Raw genomic sequence first — 24,032 nt, forward strand, 5'->3', positions numbered from 1 at the left:
GAGATTTTTTTTAAAACGGAAGAAGGAAAAACTCAGTTTATAAAAATACACGTGTACGTGTGGACATGGCCTTATTTTAACAACAAAAAAAAACAAGTAAATAGTAAATAATAAAATAAGAACAAATAAATTAATGACAATCAATAGCACAAACAAAAACAATAACAAGAAATGTTTTCAGTTAGGTCTAACTATAATCTATACTCAACTGTAAAATAACACTGGATAGTCTTCACTGTATAATGAAAGGCAGCAGCAGGTTTATTTAGGCTGCTGTCTCTTTAAGACCTCATGCACGGATCTAATATACTGTTACACTCTCAGCTTTCTCTGATACACTCTATGCTTACTTTTCTTATTAGGAGCGCTTGTCCTCCTAATTAAAAAAAAAAAAATAGGAGCACCTTCTGATCAATAATAAAAAATGACATTTGACTCCTTAAAGTGACTTACAGGAGTATTTTCTTTTTACCTTTGCAATGGCATCATTTTCATCTGTCAAATTTAAAAATGTATGTTTATAAGCTTTTTAAAATTTCTATTTAAAACAATATAATAAGAAGTAGAATAAGACAAATAAGTTACCAATCATATGAAATTAGTATTAATAAATTAATTTGTACTACAGAGGTGGCATAGAAGAACACAAAAGTGGCTTGTAGGTACATTTTCAGACATTTAATGAGGCTCAGAGGTGGCATGAGTGCAATTAAATTCATACATTCATGTGGAGATTAATGTTTTAAATATAAAATTTTGAATACAGAAATATGATTTAAATAACTGAAATTATACGCTAAAAATGAAACTTCTACTAAACAAAATTGATTTCAAATTTATTTCAAGCACTTTCAAGGACCTATGTTTGTTTTCAAGTACATTCCAGGCCTTGAATCCATATGTGTGAAATTCAAGTACTTTCAAGTACTTTCAAGATGCGTGGGAACCCTGAATACTTTTTCTCCGCATCACCGTAGCGCCATTTTGGAGAATAACCACTGAACGCAAGCAGCGTACGGTACTTGGTGAAATCACGTTCACCCAATCGGACAGTCACAAGCCTCCCGGTTTTCATCCAAAATATCTTAAATTGTGTTCCGAAGACGAACGAAGCTTTTACGGGTTTGGAATGACATGGGGGTAAATGATTAATGACAAAATTTTCATTTTGGGGTGGAGTATCCCTTTAACCCTTTCATCCATCCATCCATCCACCCACTTATCCATCACTCATTAATCCTTTCATCCACCCATCAGTTATTAACCCTTTCATCCATTTATCCAGCCAGCTAGATTTTTAACCCATCCTTCATTTTTAACCTTTTTATCTGTCCTTCCTTTCATCCATCCATCCATCCATCCATCCATCCATTCATCCATTAACATCCATTAACCTTTTAATTTATCCTTCCATCCATCCTTCACTTGTTAACCCTTTTATCTGTCCTTCCTTCCATCCATCCTCTATTAACCCTTTCATCTACCCATCCATTCATCCATCCATCCATCCATCCATCCACCCTCTGATTCATCCTTCCATCCATTCTTCAATTTTTAACCCTTTTATCCATCCGCCGATCCATGCGCATCAATTGCTTATTAGCCCATTTCCATCCATCCATCCATCCATCCATCCATATTAAAGGCTTTTTAACCTATCCATTTATCCATCCATTTAAATCGCTGAATAACATCACCCTGTTCTCTACGGCAAGTATGATGAGGTTGCAGTAGGCATCAGGGCATGGCATGGGCTCCAGAGGATTATGGTTCCTCTTCTCCCAGCTGCCGTAGGACTTTCCCCTCTCCCAGCTCCCTGTGCAAGCTTGCCTACGTTCCCAACGCCCACCTGGTGTGTGTTTCCTTTCCCAGCTTCCACCTGGTTTAGCTCCGGGCCCGTGCCTCTTTTCCCAGCTACCTCCTACGACCTCTCCACCTCCCCGACGCTCCCAGCTGCCCCCTACAGGCCTCCGGTCCCAGCTCCCACTCATTGGCCATTTCTCCCAGCTACCTCCGCATGGCTTCCGGGTCTGTCTACTCTCCCAACTTCGTCACCATCCCCACCACCTCCTCCACCCACGCTGCTCTGTTTAGGCTCATGGCGAGATGAGAGCTTCCAGTCCACACCACAGATGGTGTGGCGGCGCTCCATGGTGCCCCCTGCAGGCCTGGGGTCAGTGTTGCTTATAGTTTGTCTGCGGCTCTCCAAACCAGTGGGCCTTTTCTCCAGACTGTCACTTGCTAGTACAGTGTCCACATTCAGACCTGAGAATACAAACACATTATTGAAGATTCCTCCCATCCTTACTTATTTCAGAAGTTTGCCAATGTTTCATGGCAATGCAAACTAAAACTGTCAAACACCTTCACTGTTTTTTTTCTCAATGCTTTATCTCTCTCCAATTTACATACTGTCCACATGCTTTACGTACTTTGTTACTTATTTACCTGGATGTGTTTTAACACCTGTAACTCCATGTTTTTTTTCCCCTGAAGCTTTGATATTATATTTCAATATTTGTCTGCTACACATAAACAAATTAAGGTAATTTAGAAATATGTAATGCATTCCTAAAATGTGTTTTGTGAATTAAGTTAATTACAGTAGGCCTAATCAAATTTACTAAAACAGAATAGATAACCAGGGTAAACTCTGGTATTTAACATCGTTCCTAATTTCCTACTGACCAGTTTTGAGCATCAGTAGGTGCAGTGCATCATCCCGCAGGTAGGAGGCAGCAGCGATTTCATGTGTGGGGATTCTCAGCAGCAGTTTTTCATTGTCCCTCCAGGTGAGGTAAGCAGCAGACAGCGAGCAGACAGGCTGAGAATGCAGTCCTGCTCCACACTGGTCTTCAGAGTCAAAACCCTCAGTTTCTACGGATGGAGACAGACAGAATGTATCATTTGCTTAATTTTGTGTTTTTATTTTAAAGAAATCATTTATAGTTTTTAAATCTGACAATTTAATCTGCTTTATGTTGGTTTCAAAGTTCAAAGTGTTTTTTATTTTTAACTGAATTAAGTCATCTTCTGAACAACATTACAATGACTCTCACCCTGGCTGTGTCCAGAAGCTGCAGCAGCTCGTCTCTGCTTGAGGGGTTCAGGGAACATGACACCCATGTCAAGTGTCCCAGGAACTGTTAGTAACATCCATAAAATTCAGTTGATGTTTCCATGTGAATGTGATCTGTTTGCTTTGTATTGTCAGACTAACCTTGACTTCCTTCTCCACATAGTCGTAGATGAGTCTCTCTGGGTGGATGAGGTAGTCAGGTGGGTAGAGGGGGACAGTGTGAAGGGGTCTACGGTACACACTGCCTTTATCTGCCTGTCGCCGGCTAGATTTAGGGAATACCAGTCGCTTTACAAAGCCCTGAGACAAGAATTTGCATAAGAGATATAAGATATAAAGTGACGATGAGAGATTTTGCAATAATGAGGGGAAAAAAGCAATTGTGATATATAAAGTGCAGTTGAAAGTTCCTTTCACTCTGAGGCAGAAATGGGCAAGTTCGAACTGTTTTTTTTCCTGCTATGGAATAAAAAAATAAAAAGGTAATTGCAACTTTTAATCCCACAATTCTGACATGTTTCTTGCAATTGTGAGTTTATATCTTGCAAATTTGACTGTATATACAAAAAGAAAAACAGATTTATGAGATATAAACTCAGTATTGTTAGAATATAAAGTCAGAATTGCAAGATGAAAAGTTGCAATTTTTCCCCTGTGGTGGAAACAAGCTTCCTAATTTTCCATAGTTTACCCAAACACAATACAAAATATTCAGACAGCATTGTACTATTCAAGTAATGTGAGCTTTGTGTTAATAGCACCAGGAACTCGTTTCAGATCTGAATTTATCCAGAATACGAACATGCACAGAAACTTAAACTAAAACGAGTCTTTACTAATTCTATTGTGTATAATTTAACTTGACTTGCTTGACGTCAGATTTGTGAAAGCCTGTTTAAATCTGCTTTTATGATGATGTAACACACATCAGCCTGCTGCTCAAACTGTGACATCAGTGAGACAGCTGTTAGATATGGAAGACAGATTAGAGACAACATGGCCTACTGACAACCTGCTGATTTATACAGTGTGCGTGTGTAATGTGTGTGAGGAAAAGAATTCAAAATGTAAGGAATGTGTATCAATCACACATCATGTCGGTGACGGTGTGTGTGTTCACATCAGATGTGATCTAATGGGGCTTATCAATCATCCTGACTGCTTTCTGGGTGTTAGTCAAAACACATTAAGAAAGGCAAATTCAAAACAATTAATCAACCACGCTGCATGACTCCATCACTAAAACTAAACACAACTCATAATAAGCTAATCCTTTGAAAATAATATGAAGCTATAATTGGCCTCTTATACTGCTGTATCCCACGGCTCAGAGGATTTGCTGTTTAATTTGTGACCCAGAAATAGAGCAGAATCTTAAATATTTGTTATTCATTTTATGCCACAATGTTTCTTTGTTTTTAATGTTGGAAAATCCACACATTTCTGATGTGATCAGTGCTGGATATGACACTCATGCTGTTGCAAATGGCCTATAGCTATCTAAGAAATCCTTGGAGTGTATGCAAACTCCTGTCCCTTGAGACAAGGCTTTAAACTGAATGTACTGTGTCCTTTATTTAAAATGGAACCCCATAAATATATATATTTTTAATTTTGTTGCCTCAAGCAATTAGCACTTCAGAAATGAAGAAAATAAAAATGAAACATAAAAAGGAAGAATGAAGAGGCTGTAAAGCAGGTGTTGCATATACTGTAGGCAAAACTGTCCAGTAGAAGGTTAAACCTGAGAGAGACATAAACCAGAGCAATTATTGAAAATGAATGTGCATACGGACATGAAAACATACAGTATGTGTGTAGTAGTAGATAAAAATGACAGGAGTTACTTTTAGTGTTTTTGAAGCATGTTTACTTATAAAGTAAATTAATCTTTTATTTTCATAATAATCAACAAACCCCAGGCCTGTTTCAATGTATAAGTATGCATATAAGAAATTAAATTCCAAATGAGCTGTCGCGTTCAGCAAACGCCACAGCTGAGATATAATGAGTAAACAAACAAACGGCATCACTGACATAAAGTTATCACCCACACAAGGATTTTGGTATATCATGTGGTACACATACAGTCCACAGAAATGTAAACATTAGAGGTCACATGATCAGGTTTACAGAAAATCTGCGACACACTTCAAACACACATCTTTGAAATATTCCTAAATGTATATCCAGCTAGTTTCAATGTGTAATGAAACTGAAGAACTTACCTTCTTGGCTCGCTTGGGCTCGTAGTCCATATTGGACAGCCTGATGGCTAGCTGTGTGCAAGAGTGTGTGTTTGTGTGTGTGTTTGTATGTGTGTCCCTGTGTAGGACAGGCCCAATCTCCTCTCAGCCCTCTGGAGCCAGGCAGGACTGTACAGGAAACACACTTCCTGCTGGACAGGAAACTCCACCAGCGACTCTGATCTAAAATCCCAAACACCTCCACACTCAAACTACTGATAACACATACTCATACAGTACACAAAATTGGGTCGTAAACACATGCACACACGCACACACACACACACACACACACATGTCTGGTTTGCTATCCTTGTGGGGACTCTCCATAGGCGTAATGGGTTTTCTACTGTACAGACCGTATATTCTGTTGCCCTACACCAACCCTACCCCTAAACCTACCCCATTACAGGAAACTTTCTGCATTTTAGATTTTCAGAAAACTTCATTCTGTGTGATTTATTAGCTTGTTTACCCGTGGGGACCTCAATTTAGGTCCCCATCGTGACACGAGTCCCCATGAGTCTGTGTGTATTCAGGTTTAAGTCCCCACCAGAATAGAAAAACAGGTTCACACATCACACACACACACACATGCACGCACGCACGCACACACGCACACACACACACACAGGTTTGTTTTTGTGAAAAGTGGGGACATCCCATAGGCGTAATGGTTTTTATACTGTACAGACCGTATATTCTATTGCCCTACACCAACCCTACCCCTAAACCTACCCCTCACAGGAAACTTTGTGCTATTTCAGATTTTCAATACACTCCATTCTGTGTGATTTATATGCATTTTGAAAAGTGGGGACATGGGGTAATGTCCTGAAAAGTCACCTTCTACTTGTAATACCTATGTCATAACCTTGTCATTATACAAATGTATGTCCTCATTTGTCACAAAAACGCGCACACACACACACAAAATTCATTCTTGTCTAAGTCATGCAAATTCTGCGGTTAAATCTCAAACCTTTCAGTCTTATGTCACTACATCTCTGGTGCATGATGGTGATGGAGTAGAGAAAAACTGGCATGGTTTGAATCTTAAATTTTTTACTGTGAGCTTTTGGCTATTGTGAGGTTCAAAATATATAAGTATACTGTGATAAAGATATTGCAAACATACTGTTAACTTAACAGCATAAATGTTCTTTCCTAAAAGAAAAAAAAAAGAAAATCTTACTGAAAAAACGTTTGTAGTATATGTAGTATATGATGGTACTAAATGATTACCATATTCATGTTTTATGGTACTATGGTACTTACAAGATGGTTCTATGGTACAATGATACTTAAAGAACATAGAGTAATACGTAATACTATTTTTTGATTAGTACTGCATCTTTTCCAGAAGGAAATTTGTACAACTACTTATTTTACATGAAGGAAAGAAATAAGTCTGATGTTCTTAACTATTGCTTGGGAAATTGGGACAGCAATACTTAAAGTTATCAGTAGGAAATACTGCTCTCTCAGGAGTGACTCCAGGAGTCAGTCAGGCAGTAACTGGCAAACTGGTTCCCTAGACCAGATGGTACAGATATTTTCAAACATAGTTCCCTTCTTACAAGTAAATTCAAGATGTTCAGCAATGAGTCACATTTAGTAGATGTTACAGCATAAGTTTTGATTAAAATGCTCAACGTTTCAACCTCACCTGCAAATAATTCAGCTAAGAAAAAGACTTTAGTAAAATGACAGTGATGTATTGGTTGTATGGTGCAATTTCCTATATTTTCATTCTAATGTTGAAACTTTAACCTCCTGAGACACTGCATCCTCATATGAGGACATTATATTTTAGTGAATTTCTCTGAGACTATACATGCCACAGTTTTGGATGTTTCACCATGACCACTCCCTCTCCTTGGTCTTCAAAAATGTCTGATATTAATTTAGTGACACTCTTATGGAAAACACACACACACACACACACACACACACACACACACACACATAAAATAAGACACTAAACAGAAAGACTATGTTCAAAAACTTCACACACCAGATTTACACAGATTTATGAAGCAAAACAAAACAAATTCCCAAAGTCCTTCTGGCAATTATTAAAATATAACTTTAAATTTCCATACAAGTTTCAGCTCACTGAGGACACTGTTTAAACTTTAAATTTTTTTTTACAAATAAATTTAAATTCGTTTTTGTGTTGATTTTTTGCTGTTACAATGCTAAGAAACAAATAGGCCTCAGACATCAACAAACAACTGCAAGTAACAAAAGACAGCTATGTGTCAATTTTTTTGACAGCATTCAGCCAAAATCAAAAAATTTGTTTTCAATTTCAGCCAAATTGGTTTTGTAGGGCCAAAACCATTGATTGGAAGTTGGAACAGTTCATTGTAATATACTTTTCTCCAATGGTGCATTTTGACAGTATAGCATCAATTTCATTCACAAGGTGTGGATAACCTTGCTGAAAAAAAATAAATAAACCATTAGAAATTATAATGGTTTCCACTACAAATACCATTACAAACTATCAACTATTAACCATTAAAACCATTAAAAATGATTTCCCGTAGAGTGTTTTGGGACATATTCCATTAGAATTTAGTAATTTTAACAGGGCACTAATAGAAGGTGGCAAATTTCCAGTAGAGACCCACAGGGACCATTACAGTTTCCATCAAAAACAATACAATCGCCATTACAACCACCAAAACCATTACGAATTCTGTGATGGTTTCTATTGTTTTTTTTTCAGTAAGGAAGCTACACTAGGTAAACATGTCAGCAGTATGTACTTCACTGTCAAAAATAACCACAATTAATGTTATTTTTCACTCAAAACCTGGGGTGCATAAGCTCAGATCAATGAGACCAATGCCCTGTCACTTCCAAACAGAAATATAAAATTTGTGCTAATTGAAGGAAAACAAGTCGACAAAAAAGACTGAATCCATGGTTTTATGGATTCAATATAGCATAATATAGTATAATGAGAGATTTACAGTACTAGTCTGGTCATTTTTGACTAGAAACACCAAATCAATTCTTACCGTTTGAATTTGACCTTATGCAGCTCAATCATGCCAATGATTTTCGCAATTACTCAAAGCATCCACTGGGGGGCAGTGTGGGCCAGCACTTTGTTTCAATGGGGCGTGGCACTTTAACGTGAGGCTACACGGTGAGAATAGCGGATAGCTAATCACCAATCGCTGTACGATGGGTGGAAAAGACAGGGCAGCATAACGTTCAGATTCATCATCAGTTTTAGCAAGTGTAAGGTCATTCTATTCAAAAAGTCGGCAAGATATACTGTTTGAAGTCCTACAGTCAGTTACAAGAATATATAACCAAGGAAGGCAGATAAAATTTTTATGGGTATACATGCTATTCTTGTCATGAGCATCAAGGTGCAAATTCCACTCATGTTTAGTACGTTAACTCAAAGATTCGTAGAAAAAATATAAACGTTGGACTCTGTGGTCGATTCTGTGTTAAGGTAAGGCATGTTATTCGCAATTATGTGTTGTGGCTGGGGTGTTTTAGGTCTGCGTGACTCCCAACCGCCGTTAAACATTAAGAAGAAGAAGAAGATAGCTAATCACCTGCAGAGAGACGACGGCATGCTCACTCACTGCCCTGAGCTGCAAAAAACCCCACGTTATATCCTTACATATTCTATACAGGAAGAGCGTTTTATAGTTTTCTAAAATAATAGTGCAGTTGTTTGACCTGTTTTACCCTTGTCGAAATGAAAGAGTTGTCTATTTGATTTTACTGTGTGCAACAGTGCAGTTTTCATTACGCCCGATGACATTTACTAAAGGAATGTAATGAAACTTTATGATGAGGGCAAGTAGAATCGTTCCTAAAGTCATGGAGAAATGTGCAGTTTGTCAGAGACTCTGTGCTTGGATTGATCTGGATTGTTAAAACAGCCCAGGGGAACATACTGGTAGCTTAGTTTAAGAAGGAACAGATCACATAAACCCAATGTCATACTGGGACAATGGCCAGATAGTCCCTGGAAATCAGTGGCAGATGATCTGGGCCATAAAGGACTCTGAGGAGTAAGCAGTCTGCTTTTGTGTTTGAAGTCATTGCGCAATCAAAAGTGATCCTGCATACTTTCTTAAAGGGTTAGTTCACCCCAAAAAAATAAAAAATTCTGTCATTAATTACTCGCCCTCATGTTGTTCCAAAGCCGTAAGACATTCGTTCATCTTTTTGATGAAATCTGAGAGGTTCTGACCCTGCACAGATAGCAACGCCACTACCACGTTCAAGGCCCATAAAGGTAGTAAGGACATCATTAAAATAGTCCATGTGACATCAGTGGTTCAACTGTAATGTTATGATGCAACGAGAATACTTTTTGTGTGCAAAGAAAACAAAAATAATGACTTTATTCAACAATTTCTTCTCTGCCAGTCTTTGACGCATGTGCACTAGAGTACCACAAACACATCGATTCACTTCAGAAGGCCTTTATTAACCCCCCGGAGCCGTTTGGAGCACTTTTTATGATGGATGGATGCACTTTATTTTGCTTCAAAATCTCGACCACCATTCACTGCCATTATAAAGCTTGGAGGAGCCAGGACATTTTTTAATATAACTCTGATTGTATTCGTCTGAAAGAAGAAAGTATATACACCTAGGATGACTTGAGGGTAAATCATGGGGTAATTTTCATTTTTTGGTGAACTTTAACATTAATATAGGCTACTAATAGTTAAAGCAAAAATAAATCTTGATATATTTGGAAAAAAAAAAGCATTAGCATTGGAATTTGATGCTCAAGGTTGAACCTGATCTTCGTGCTCTGGTCAAAAAGCCCTCTAAAATGTCCTTTAGGAGTAGATCTCCACAGTTCACTGAAACTCACATTTAGGTTTGGCTCCATTCATCTATATGCTATTTCATGCAAACTGCATTACATGTGCCGTACATGTACCTGAAGAGTTTTCTCTTGTAGAGTGTACTGTTGACCTGGAGAACCCCAGTGTGTGCGTTCTCTGTGTGTGTGTGTGCACACTGTTGCAGTAGAGGATGCTGTTGACCCCCTTAAGGGCACGAGTGGAGGAGGAGGAGAGCTAATGGTGGGTCAGTTTTCAGGAGAGGGGCCACATTGAAAAGCTCTCAGACCACAAACACACTCAGACACACATCACATATACCTGCAGCCCTGCTTAATGATCCTGCAGTTACCACAGCAACCTGTCAAAGGATACAACATTCATCTCCCAGTGTCTCATGCTCTCTGTCTGTCACCAGATGTTTATGTTTGTTGCATGTAACATACTATAGCCTATATTCTAAACATGGAATGATGTAGAATGATTTCATGTAATATGTGAGAGAAAGACGTATTCATTAGTGACAGTAACGTAGTATATTTACTTTGTACGTTCTCAAGTAGTTTTTTTCTTTCTTTCATTACAAAGCATAATATCTTATTTTTTACTCCATTTCATAAAACCATATAGTTTCTCGTTTGAACTGAATGAACTCCGACACTGGTAGCAATGTCCAGTTTCTCTTAAGCTGATTAATATTGATCAACCTGTTCATAAATCGAAATCAATTTTCAAGTCAGCAAATCACTAATTGGAGTGAGTCTTTAGTTCAGTTAATTCATTCTGAATGAATCTCAACTGATTCAAATGTAAAATGATCCTCAGAGTGTACAAATTAAGTATATCAAATGGCAGTACTGTGACAAGGTTGGAAAAAAGTTTAACTTTATTAAAATAAGCAGCATTGCACGTGATCCATCTCCTGTGACGTTTTTGAGTGTAGGTTAAATGTAGTTATTGTTGGTAGGAGTGATTTTACTCATTTATCAGATTTGTTTATGCCCATATACAGGCTATAATTGAAGAGTGATGCTTGGAAATCCAGGGCAAAAGTTGTTAGCATTTTATCCTGTTCACGATACTCCTGTATGATGGATAATGCACTGTGGCAATTTCTATACATATGCTTTCTGCTTATGAATTAATTTTAGTTGTAGGAAAACTGATTCCTTGTCAAATTACATTTACATTTAAATTTATTCCTTAATCAGGCGCTTTTATCCAGATTGAGAATAATACAAGCTGAAGGAATCAATCCAAAATGCGAACACTACACAAGCAGTGCCACTATACCAACTTTCCATAAGTATCAGAGTTGCATAATTTTTTAAAGGCTAGTTAGTAAAGCGCTCCTGGAGCAGGTTTTCAGCCGTTTTATGAATATTTCAATGGATTCTGCTACTCGTGTGAAATTGTAATCTTAGACGTCTTATTTTACCAGTAATACATCTCATTTGTTGCATAAACATAGCCCCTAAGAACTAGTTTGAACAACTAGCAGTTAGCCAAGGGATAATCAGTGTTTTAGGATTCAAAATTAGACGGAGCTACTTTTTTGTAACTGACCTTAAAAAGCTATGACCAATCTTGAAGACATTTTTAAGACTCGTCTAAGCAGTTTATGCAACCGGCCCCTGATTTGAGCAAGGTGTGGAGACCACCATAGAGCAAAGAACAGGCACTATGAATAACAACACATTTACTCCACGACCTCCAACAATAAAATCCCTGTATGTGTGAATGTCCCATTATAGGGCAGCATGATTACAGCCCCCAAGTGTCATTTGCTCTCCATCAGCGTCTTCAGACTGGACAGCAGGGTTCTTGTCATTGGCAATTACCCACCATGACTCTGGGTTTTTCTGCTTGGTTTTTAACCAGGCAATAGAATTTCAATGCAGCAAGCACGACCTCGAAAGACCTCACAGAGGGAGTGAGAAAGACAGAGAGAAACACTTCAGCTGATGACTTGTGATGGTTTTGTAATTGCGGTGATTTCTTTACAATTGTCGTTACCCCAAAAAGCTTGGAAAAGAGCTGAGTAGGGTAAGCAGTTAAAACTAAAAAGAGGCCTTAAGATTTTATGAGGTGACAAAAAAGTATTTCTTTCTCTCAAGCACACACACAAACATTGTTGTCCCCAATAGTCGGCAGCTTTTCATGGCCAAGAAGAGCATTCACTCTTGCCAAACCACAAAGCCCCCAAAAATTCAGAATCTAAACTCCTCATAACCACGGCAATGGCCGCCCCCTTCCAAATAACAAAATAATGAGTAAAATGAACACATACAGATGTAAAAGGGTTTTGAGGATTGCGGACAGAGCAAACCAAGACTCACTGCTCTAGTTACTGTAAAGGGAGTTCACATACAGGATTAGAATTCACTGTCAATCATTTGCGTCCCCCCCCCCACACACACGAACACTCAGACGTTTGGAAGTTTTATGTTCCCAGATGCTCCCAAAACCATTTTCATGAAACACTCAAACACGCATATTAAATTTTTTTTTTTACTTTTCCGAGGCTGTCATCTGAATCTTTTTTTTTACAGTATTATTTTCATCCAACTACATTAGATCACAGCTTTTTGTCTTACTATATGACATTTTTTCTTTATCTTTACAGATAAACAATGCAGCATGACCAGACAACCCAAAAAACATTCATACCAACACACTGGCACCATTCTATTGTAGATACATATAACAAAAGATAATATCTATTTATGAATATTCAATTAGAAGAATTATATCAAAGACATGGCCACAGAGTCATAAAAAATAAATCTAATAAATAAATAAGTCAATACTTACAGAAGAACTCTTTTGAAGAAATGGATGATTGAACTCGCTAACCTCACCATTCACAGAAGCAAATAATACACAATTTGTACTGTTTTCAGGTCACTGAACATTAAACTTAGACCAATACAGCAGCCAGGCTTATCCTGAGGAATACTGATTGGTCAGTTCATCTATATTTTACAAATGTCCACTTCTTCTCATCACTGTAATTTTTTTATATGTTCAGTGCATAGGCAGAAAGGTAAGTCCCTTTCCTAGTTTCACTTCCCATGCATGTTATGTAAACACCACGTTACTCGCGTCCAGCCTGATGTGCACTTTCGGACCAGTCATGCGCTCCCAAGCATCAGAATGCCAAACGTGCCGCGGTCCCACCGTGTAGCACCATGCCGACCATCAAGGATCGGACCGTAACCTCGTGGCGGCTGAGCTCCACCTCTGCATAGAGATGTCATGTGGAAGGTGGAGGTATAAACAACACTACACCGTAGTCTCGTACTCTGTCACTTCTTTGGGGTTGCTGAAGCTCTGGTACTGGATGCGAGGCGTCACGGGAGATGTATTCTCCAGCACCAGGATGGTCTTCCTCAGCCTTCGGTCAATAAAGTGGGCATCCCAGGCTGGGTACCTTTTTCTTGGCAGGTCGATGCGGATAACGGGACCTTCAGTTCTTGGGGGACGTGGGGAGGAAGCAGGGGGAACACTAGGAGGCCTTACCTGAAACACCGGCAGGCAACTGTCTCTATCCACAGCCCCTATCTCCTGATCCCCACCAGTAGTCCTTTGGAGTGTTCTGGGAGGGCTAGTAACCATGTCCGGTTGGGGCAAGGGGGTTCCCAAATCCCCAACACCTCCCAGACCGATTACCCCCATTCCCTCCTCCACACAGCTCCACTGAGCACCTAGGATAGGTCCGTCTGGGTGGAGCAGGCAATAATAGACAAACATAAAGAATGTTCCCAAAGCATAGCTACACACCACCACACACACAATAATCAGGGCATAGAAGTCCGAGGTGTGAGGTCCCCTGTGAATATACCAAGCGGCGGTGAGTGCGACGTTCTCAACCAAGGTCACGCAGTAGTACACACCCAGCCGAAAGCGGGCACGGCCTTCCTTGACGTTGAACCAGCAAAAGATGTAGATGATGCCCACCACCATGTTGTAGATGATCTCCTCCCACTTGGACATGCAGAAGTCGGTCTCGCCCTGGATGATCCAGAAGGTCATGGCACACCAGTGGGCCACGATGAAGATCCCGAAGTAAAGCTGGAAGACTGAAGCGAAGAGGGCGAAGGCGATGGTTCGAGCACCAATGGTGAAGAGGTGCCAGAGCATCTGAACAATCACGGCCTTGTAGGACATGGGGAGCTTGTCGTCACGAGAGTCGCGCAGAACCTTCTGGTAGGACGCGATCATCCAGGCGAGAGAAACCAATGAGGCAGATGCAGAGAGACCTACAGAGATAGAGCAAGAAGAACAGGGAGACAGCATGAGTAAAGTCGAGGAAAGTCAGATACCAACTTTACAAAAATATTAAAAAGCAGCTTGGCCAAAGTGGCACTGTTCTAGTAACAAACCTTAGTATTCAAAGGCAAATGTCTGTGCTGTTAAACAGGATTTGCTATTGTTCATGTAGCTGTTTAATTGTCCACAATTTAACGAACTAACTCTTAAGTAACTTGCTCAACAATATGCGCTGTTGCTCCACCTTGACAGTAGCTGACTTGAAAGAGAAAACTAGCCATAGAAGATGCCCACTATAAACCATCTAAAATTGACAAATTCTTTTATTTTTAAAAGTTTTTGCCTTTATTATTATAGGACAGTTTTAGATCTAGATTTAGGAAGCGAAGTGGGAGAGAGAGAGGGGGGCGGGATCGGGAAAAGTCCTCGAGCCAGGATTCGAACTCGGGACACCTGTAGCACAACAGCACTGCATGTCGGCACCCTGCCCACTGGGCTATCGGTGCTGATCACCTCGTGGTTTTTCAGGTGATGCTGGATGAGGAAGAAAGTTTTGCTAGTTAGGCTCGTCAAGAAGCTCAAGCACCAGCACACCAGGATCCCATGCTGGGGACTAGAAACCAAAGCAAGACATATGCTGGTGACCAGCTCTTTTTTTCTATTTCAGCAGAGAATGCCTTGTGGCTGAGAACACAGTGTGTTGTTTGAAAGGCAGTGATGCACAAAATCAAGCTTGCATAGCTAGAAGCATTTGCATTCATGTACATGCATAGAGCAGGTTTCAGGCCTGAGTGTGAATGAACTTTCAACTGGTCTGGAAAAATAATTTAAGCCTCACAAATTGTATTTATGATACAGAAAATGTAATGTAATTCAAAAATACTTCTTGAAAATAAATTTTAAGTCTGTCTTAAATCTCAGTTTGTAGCACACTCTATAGTGACTACACTCTAAAAAAATTATGGGTTATTTTTTTAACCCAAATTCTGGGTTCAGCCCGTTGGGTCATTTTATTGGGTTGTTTTTAATATGTTTACCCAGGTGATGGGTAGTTTTTCTGTAACCATGTTGCTGGGTCATTTTTAACACTGGGTTATTTTTTTTTCTACCCAACCACTGGGTTGAGCGTGTCTCCAACGAAACAACCCAGCTGCTGAGTTACAGTCAGATTGCGGGCTTTTTGAGTCCACTACAGGAGAGAGTGGTTCTCAGCGCCGCCGATTTGGTGCACTTCTTCAGCGAAATAAAAGTTTGTATACATTTTATTTCATTTATAAAGCCTTTACTGTGCTGTAAATTTTATTATTTTATTTGTATTATTTTTATTGTATTTATAACATAAGGACGAGGTGTCAGTCCCCCGCAAAATATCACTGTACTCCATTGCTTTGTGTGTTTATTTGGCTGTAAATGCTGCATCCGTGCAGCTTCTCTAGCTGGGACCATTTAAATAGCCTGAAACAGACAAGTGCTAAATATAAAACCTAATCAAAATCATTAAGAATAACTGCATTTCCACATTCTCAGAGTTCTGCCTTCAATATTTAATTAGATCTGATGTGATTCATTCCTAATTGAACATGCAATTGAATAATTAACTTTCAAAACATGAATAATTCAGGCCCTAATTGATGTCTCTTGCCTATCTGGACTCATAATATATGAATGTGCGAGTATACCTTGCATCATGACAGACACATTTTGAGAGAATAGATTCTGATGAGGCAAAGATGCAAAGCGATTTTAATCCCAGACATCACAGTGGCTCTTATGAAACACAAACTGACGTGAGCTAGCAAAGACGCGCCAGCTGCTCTTTCAAGAGTGATGGCAGGAAAAAATAGGTTCAAAGTTTTGTAACGGTTGTTGCTTTTGTTTTAGTGTTCAAATAATATTTCACAGAAGCGACAACACCTGGTGAGACAACAAATCGCAGGGCTTGTTCCCCAACTGCCTGAGAGGATGTCTCTCTAGAGAAAGCGAGTGTGAGCGTGTGTGTTTGACTTGCTGACAGGGAGACAGACAGGCGCTTTATATTGTGTTTGCGAGTACCCTAGAGCACACGGTAGAGTGAAAAGGTGAAGAAGAGGTGTGTGTGAATGTGTGTGATTGAGAGATATGGAGCTATCTCAGGAGGCTTCCGCACTGAGCTGATGTTATCATGAGGATCAGCTCTTAAATACATCTCACTGCATGTTTGTTTATCTGGTGGGTCCCGGCAGATTGGCTTTGTTCTGGTGTTTGATTCCTCTCCTGTCTCACTCCTCACACACACACGTGTGTTTTAGAGAGCTATACTTGCAGTTTCACCGCGTTAAACACTTCAAACCCTCCAGGCTGGCTTATCCAAGGTCAGCTAAGGATATTCGGATGATCACCGCATGAAAAGAAGGCAGCCCGTTGCTTTTGTCAGGCCTGGATTGTGAAAAAGTTGATCCTGGTATAAATTAGTGATCGACAGATATGGATTTTTTAATGGCTGATGTTGATATCTAAGACAGCAGGGTGGCTGATGGCCGACATAAAGCTGATATATATGATATTGCACTTTTAATTGAGTAAATAAATCATAATTTAATTGAGTAAATAGCACGTTGCAATGAAATTTGTTTTACTAAATAGTAAATTAGAAATACATAATTTTAAAATGAGTCAGTAGTAACTTGAAAAAGTAAATAAATTAAACGAGATTTATACTTTTGATAGCAACTTATTGATTCCGTAACCCTATTATAGTATTTTTGACAAATAAAGAAGAACAAGAAAGGAAATACTGCAACTGGCAGTGCACTCAGTAGTCTCATAAGTTTGTGTGCAAATGGAAGAATATTTTCTCAAATAAAGACCATGCAGTTAATGCTCATTGTCAAAACAATTCCCGTTTACGGGGATCCCTGAAAATTACTCAAAATGCTGCATTATGCATGCCAGGCCAGTAGTTGGTGATGTCACTTTGTAAGGAAACCCTCCGCGAACATGTTCTTGATGTCCTTACTACCTTTCTGGGCCTTGAACTTGTCAGTTGCGTTGCTGTCTACGCAGGGTCAGAAAGCTCTTGGATTTCATCAAAAGTATCCTAATTTGTGTTCTGAAGATGAACGAAGGTCTTACTGGTTTGGGCGACATGAGGGTGAGAAATTAATGACAGAATTTTAATTTTTAGGTGAACTATCCCTTTAAAACAGAAAAACTCATCGGCTGATGGCGATAATTAAAAACACCAAATATTGGCAAATATATTGGTCATGTCAACCAGTAGTATAAATATTTCAAGAAATACTCTTTCACTTCAAGGAAACATCGTGCATATCATACTCAGGATTTCTCTTTGCACAAGCTTGACCCTCGCTGTTTATAGAGCGTTTACTCTTTTTGAGTCTCTTTTGCACCAGCATTTCACTTTCTCTCCATCTCTCTCACATTCTCTGTCTCTGCTCTCATTCTGAGCAACTCATTTGGTGCAGATCCAGATTAAGTGAGGCCTTAATTAGCAGAGATCCGAAAGCATTAGTTTGCGTTTTCCCGCTCCGCTTCCAGCCTGCCCGCATGCTCTCCAGGCCTCTATTTCAGAGGTTCTCATGGAGCAATGCGCTGGCAATCTTAATTAAATCAAACATCAGACGCAGCGCAAGCCCACTGCTACAAAGACTGCCACAGATTAGAATGCAGTTTAAAGAGAAAGGGATAAGACAAGTTAAAGCCCAGCGCTGCCAGTGCTAAGAGAGAGAAAGAGGGAAGTTTGAGTTGCTACTGCCAGAATGATGTGGAGGAAGAAAGTACACAGGAGATGTTTGCATAATGCATTTTAATAACAGCATTTGTGCTTTTAGATTGTATGAAATTACTTCATAAGAGTTACAGTCAAAGAATAAAGACTCTCCACGAGACCTCAAAGACCTTAAAACACACAGTGGGGAATTCACAAAGAATGAATTGTGCCTGCTGATGGTGTTGTTAATTTGCATGCCATGTCTGTGTTGTTTCATTCCCTAAAATGCTCTTCTGTGAGTTCCTTTCTTATGGTAGTGATTAACCATCCAGCTTAAAACTGCCCAAGCTAGTTTGAAAGCATCACCTACAGTAAGTGTTGGAAAGTAATGCTTTTGAACTACAGTAGTAACAACTTGGTTTTATTTTAAGCATTAGAGTTTTGTGTGAGAAGAGCATTTATGATTACCCGTGGCTGCTCTCACAATATTTTAAGCTGGACCACAAATGATTTACAAGCCTTTTGACAATATTTATTATATGATTTTGACAATACATCATTTGTATATGTATGTATTTGTGAACCATCATTTAGATCAGACAGATGTAATGTTTAATGTAAATAAGAATTAAGTAAAAAAAAGAAAGAAAAAGATTTTGGTAATACTTTAGTGTAAGGACCAATTCTCACTATTAACTAGTTATTTATTAGCATGCCTATTTTTAACATATTGTCTGTTTATTAGTACTTATAAAGCACATGTTCTGCATGACCATATTCTACATCCCTAATTCTAAACTTAACAACTAACTATTAATAAGCAGCAAATTAAAAGTTTATTGAAAAGTGGTAGTTAATGGTTTGTTAATAGCGAGAATTGGACCTTAAAATAAAGTGTGCCCAAGATATTTATTCTATTCATTCTAATCTATTATTTGAAGAATTTAAAATCTGCTAAGCAATATATAATTTTTTTAACGACAAACCGAGATTATGGAGACGATGATCATTTTTGATTGATGGCACAAACAAATCATTAAAGAGTTTTGAATCTGTTACTGAAACAGAGAGACTGAATTGATTCACTCAAATGAATCAAAGCTTTCAACTCTAACAGCGGTTTTTCTTCTGAAGTTTAAATCAGATATATGTAAATTCATATTGATTCAGATATAATAAAACATCTCAATGCCCTCATACATGCTAGTTAATTAATTAATTTGAAGTTTGGTTGTTTGAAAAGGACAGTGAAGTTGAGCTTCTTCGTAACAGTGCAGTTACTGTATAGAAAAACAATCATCAACATAAAACATCATAATGATAAAAAATACAGCTTTTTTATAGTGTAGGAGACTGCACACTTCACAGTCCTCACTTCAAGTGCTCTGCTCTCCACAGGGAGTGTAGCATACAGATGCTCACTTTCAAATGGATTTGCTGACACAATGTGAAAGTCAAAGGTGGGCAGGCAGGGCCATGAGATCAGAAAACGCAGGAAAAAAGCGAAAGAAGATAAGAAGAACAAGCAAAAGCCTTTCTGTGTGGTAGTTGGTTACCAAACCCATGACCCAGAATTAAGTCTATTCAGTCCCTCTGAGCTCTCTGTCCTGCTATACCACTCGTCCTCTCTATCCCTCTATCTCTCTTTCATTCCATCCTCTTGTCCTTTTTTTTTTTTTTTTTGCTAAAGTCCTTTTCCTCTCATGTTTTTGTTTCCTGAGTACCGGTTTCTTTCTCAGTGGCATGTGGTGGCCTTCTGAGGAAGCAGTCTCCTCTGGTTTAAAATTTTTTTTTTTTTTTACTTTAATGATTTATACATCATTCAATCTCAATATTTATTAATTTATAATACGATTATAAGATTTTGAAAGGGGTCATATTATCTTTTTTACACTTGCTTTAGTGCGTAATGTTTCTGTTTGGGCTTGAAAAAGATTTGCTAAATAAATAGCACAAAGTCCATTCCAGAGGGAGTTATTCTCTATATCATTAAGCGCTGTTTCTGAACTCCCTCAACCACCTCGATTGTAGTCCTGAGTTTTCTTTTGGAAATGTACACGTCACAATGTCCCTCATTTAAATAATTCCCGCCCCAAAACATGCGAGTGATGTCTGGATGAGTTGCGTTAGTATTGTGTTGTTACCATGTTGAAATGCTGTTTCATAGATCTAATATACTCTTCCCCAACTGTGTACATTCACAGACATAACAAACATTATGTGAACTTGCGTGTTTTTTGTGCGCTTTTGACATAACCTTGTGTGTATTTCACAGCTGATGCAAAAGAGAGTTATTCATTCTAATCTATTATTTGAAGAATTTAAAATCTGCTAAGCAATATATAATTTTTTTAACGACAAACCGAGATTATGGAGACGATGATCATTTTTGATTGATGGCACAAACAAATCATTAAAGAGTTTTGAATCTGTTACTGAAACAGAGAGACTGAATTGATTCACTCAAATGAATCAAAGCTTTCAACTCTAACAGCGGTTTTTCTTCTGAAGTTTAAATCAGATATATGTAAATTCATATTGATTCAGATATAATAAAACATCTCAATGCCCTCATACATGCTAGTTAATTAATTAATTTGAAGTTTGGTTGTTTGAAAAGGACAGTGAAGTTGAGCTTCTTCGTAACAGTGCAGTTACTGTATAGAAAAACAATCATCAACATAAAACATCATAATGATAAAAAATACAGCTTTTTTATAGTGTAGGAGACTGCACACTTCACAGTCCTCACTTCAAGTGCTCTGCTCTCCACAGGGAGTGTAGCATACAGATGCTCACTTTCAAATGGATTTGCTGACACAATGTGAAAGTCAAAGGTGGGCAGGCAGGGCCATGAGATCAGAAAACGCAGGAAAAAAGCGAAAGAAGATAAGAAGAACAAGCAAAAGCCTTTCTGTGTGGTAGTTGGTTACCAAACCCATGACCCAGAATTAAGTCTATTCAGTCCCTCTGAGCTCTCTGTCCTGCTATACCACTCGTCCTCTCTATCCCTCTATCTCTCTTTCATTCCATCCTCTTGTCCTTTTTTTTTTTTTTTTTTTTTTAACACCTTTTTCTCTCATGTTTTTGTTTCCTGAGTACCGGTTTCTTTCTCAGTGGCATGTGGTGGCCTTCTGAGGAAGCAGTCTCCTCTGGTTTAAAATTATTTTTTTTTTTTACTTTAATGATTTATACATCATTCAATCTCAATATTTATTAATTTATAATACGATTATAAGATTTTGAAAGGGGTCATATTATCTTTTTTACACTTGCTTTAGTGCGTAATGTTTCTGTTTGGGCTTGAAAAAGATTTGCTAAATAAATAGCACAAAGTCCATTCCAGAGGGAGTTATTCTCTATATCATTAAGCGCTGTTTCTGAACTCCCTCAACCACCTCGATTGTAGTCCTGAGTTTTCTTTTGGAAATGTACACGTCACAATGTCCCTCATTTAAATAATTCCCGCCCCAAAACATGCGAGTGATGTCTGGATGAGTTGCGTTAGTATTGTGTTGTTACCATGTTGAAATGCTGTTTCATAGATCTAATATACTCTTCCCCAACTGTGTACATTCACAGACATAACAAACATTATGTGAACTTGCGTGTTTTTTGTGCGCTTTTGACATAACCTTGTGTGTATTTCACAGCTGATGCAAAAGAGAGTTTAATATCCAGACGGCTTTGTGTGTGTGCGCTCAGAAAACTGTATATCAGAAGTTTAAACTGACAAGGGTTTAAAATGCAAGCAGATGTTTTTTTTTTTTTTTTCTTTCCAGAGTATTTGAGGCACAAGCTGTAAAGGCTCCACCCTCTCCTGGAAATGTGGGCGGGGAGCAGCAGCTCATTTGCAATTAAAGAGACACTCAAGAAAACAGTGTTTTTGCTTCTAGGCTCTTAAAACTAAAGGTTCTTAAAGGGGTCATTGGATGCGACATGCACTTTTACACGCTGATTGAACTGAAATGTGTGTTGGCAGTGTGTGTACACAACCACCCTATAATGATAAAAATCCACCCAGTGTTTTTTTTTTTTTTATCTCGTTAAATCATTTACCCTTTCTCACACAGACAGGCCCCTCCCACGATTGTTTGACTGACAGTAACATTTCAGCACAGACTGAGTGAGCTGTCATCAGTCCGCCTTGTTTCACGGCCGGAGCAGATGTAGACAAGAATGACTCCTAAACGATCAAGGTGTTTTGTTGTTGGATGCAATAATGAACATAGCAGTCGTCATTTACTCCCGACATCTGAGCCGCTGAAGACGCAGTAGATTACGTTTGTTTATGAAGGGAATGCGCCCTCCGATCTGCCTAAATGCATCTATCTTCGCACGAATCATTCGTGATCCAGCTTCACCTCCAGAAGAAGTGAGTGTAAGGTTTTTTAATGAATCTTTGCAAATCGCCTTTCCTAATAATGTGCTAATTAGCAAGTTTCAGGATGAATGCGGCTAAAGTAAACAGTTTCTCTGAGTATGGCATCGTGAAGCACCTTTATTTTTAAGAGTGTACCCAAGAAGGGGCATTTACATGCCATAATAAATGAGCTGTAATGTATTTTGAGCTAAAACTTCACAGACACATTCTGACACCTGAGACTTATATCTTGTAAAAGGGGCACAATAGGACCCCTTTGAGAAAAAAAATCTTTTATGATCGTCAAGGCTAAAAACAGTAATATTATGAAATATTATTACAATTTAAATGAAATGTTTGGGATTTGAATATATTTTAAAATGTAATTTATTTCTGTTATGTAAAGCTGAATTTTCAGCATTATTCCTCCGGTCTTCAGTGTCACATGATCCTTCAGAAATCATTCTTATATGCTGATTTGCTGCTCAAGAAACATTTCTTATTATCAGTGATGAAAACAGTTGTGCTGCTTAATATTTTTGTGGAAACTGTGAGCAGCATTTATTTGAAAAAGTCTTTTGTAACAATGTTAAAAAGGCTGTCACTTTTCATCAGTTTTATGCATCCTTGCATCCTTATTAATAATAATAATAATAATAATAATAATAAAAATTACATTATAATAATATATAATATAATTATAATTATATATTATAGTATTATTACAGTTATTCTTAGTTGTATTAAATAATAGTTAATTATTTTCTATTTTCATATAATATACTGCTGTCATTTTTTCCATGTTTGTAGAGTCGTGTCATATGTCATCGCACAGAGAGGAGCGTGTTAAACGTTTTGTTTAATTCATCACAAGCAAACGTCTTCTCCGGAGTGGCCGTATGAATAAGTCATGACGATCACAGCACAATCACACAAGCGTTCTGTCCTCTCTCTCTTTCTCAACACTCCTCATTAAGTATGCCCAACTAAAAGCATCTCATGTGCCCACCTGGGAAACCTCTGTATGTGTGTGTGTTGTCTCACCCTGTAGGGGCAGTATGTGGTTGCTGTGGATCATGATGCTGAGCTGCAGCACGAGCTGAGGCGCGCTCTTCAGGAAAGCCTCCAGCAGCCGCAGCATGTTGATGTCAGCGCTCTCGAACATCAGACGCCAGTAGAAATGACGCTGACCCGGTCCGCCATGCCAACGGCTTTGCACTCCCAGGCACAAGGTGTGGACATACCTGGAGACACACAGAGGGGAAATGTCAAGTGGTTATTTAGGTTCAGTAATTAAAGGTCCAATGATGTTACATGGGGATATATTCTCTCTTTAGCCACTGATTGCAAATATACATTAACATGTATATTCTCCTACAACATACATAACATATACATTTGACAACTGCAGGGAAGGGTAAGAAATTAATGCTAATGAAAGTGACAAAATACCCCAGAATGTAGTCAAATTATAAATTCAATTTAACACATTTAATGATTTCTTCAGTGACGGCCCACCAAA

The 24,032-nt window shown here is 38.5% G+C and overlaps 1 protein-coding gene and 1 pseudogene across 1 annotated transcript in view; both read right to left on the minus strand.

Annotated features, from left to right (window-relative positions):
* Positions 1-5,382, minus strand: part of LOC107726997 (cerebral cavernous malformations 2 protein-like) — a 20,297-nt pseudogene extending 14,915 nt beyond the window's left edge.
* A 7,551-nt stretch (positions 5,383-12,933) lies between these two features.
* The window catches only part of LOC107727032 (XK-related protein 7-like), a 67,633-nt gene continuing 56,534 nt past the window's right edge, over positions 12,934-24,032 (minus strand). Inside the window, exons 2-3 of the mRNA XM_016536788.1 lie at positions 23,555-23,754; positions 12,934-14,428 (exon numbers count right to left, since the gene is read on the minus strand). Coding sequence (XP_016392274.1) covers positions 13,452-14,428; positions 23,555-23,754 — 1,177 coding nt within the window. The 3' untranslated portion in view covers positions 12,934-13,451. The remainder of the gene's footprint in view (positions 14,429-23,554; positions 23,755-24,032) is intronic.

This window comes from Sinocyclocheilus rhinocerous, unplaced genomic scaffold (genome assembly GCF_001515625.1).
Source record: "Sinocyclocheilus rhinocerous isolate Xijiao unplaced genomic scaffold, SAMN03320098_v1.1 scaffold666, whole genome shotgun sequence".
NCBI classification, from domain to species: Eukaryota; Metazoa; Chordata; class Actinopteri; order Cypriniformes; family Cyprinidae; genus Sinocyclocheilus; species Sinocyclocheilus rhinocerous.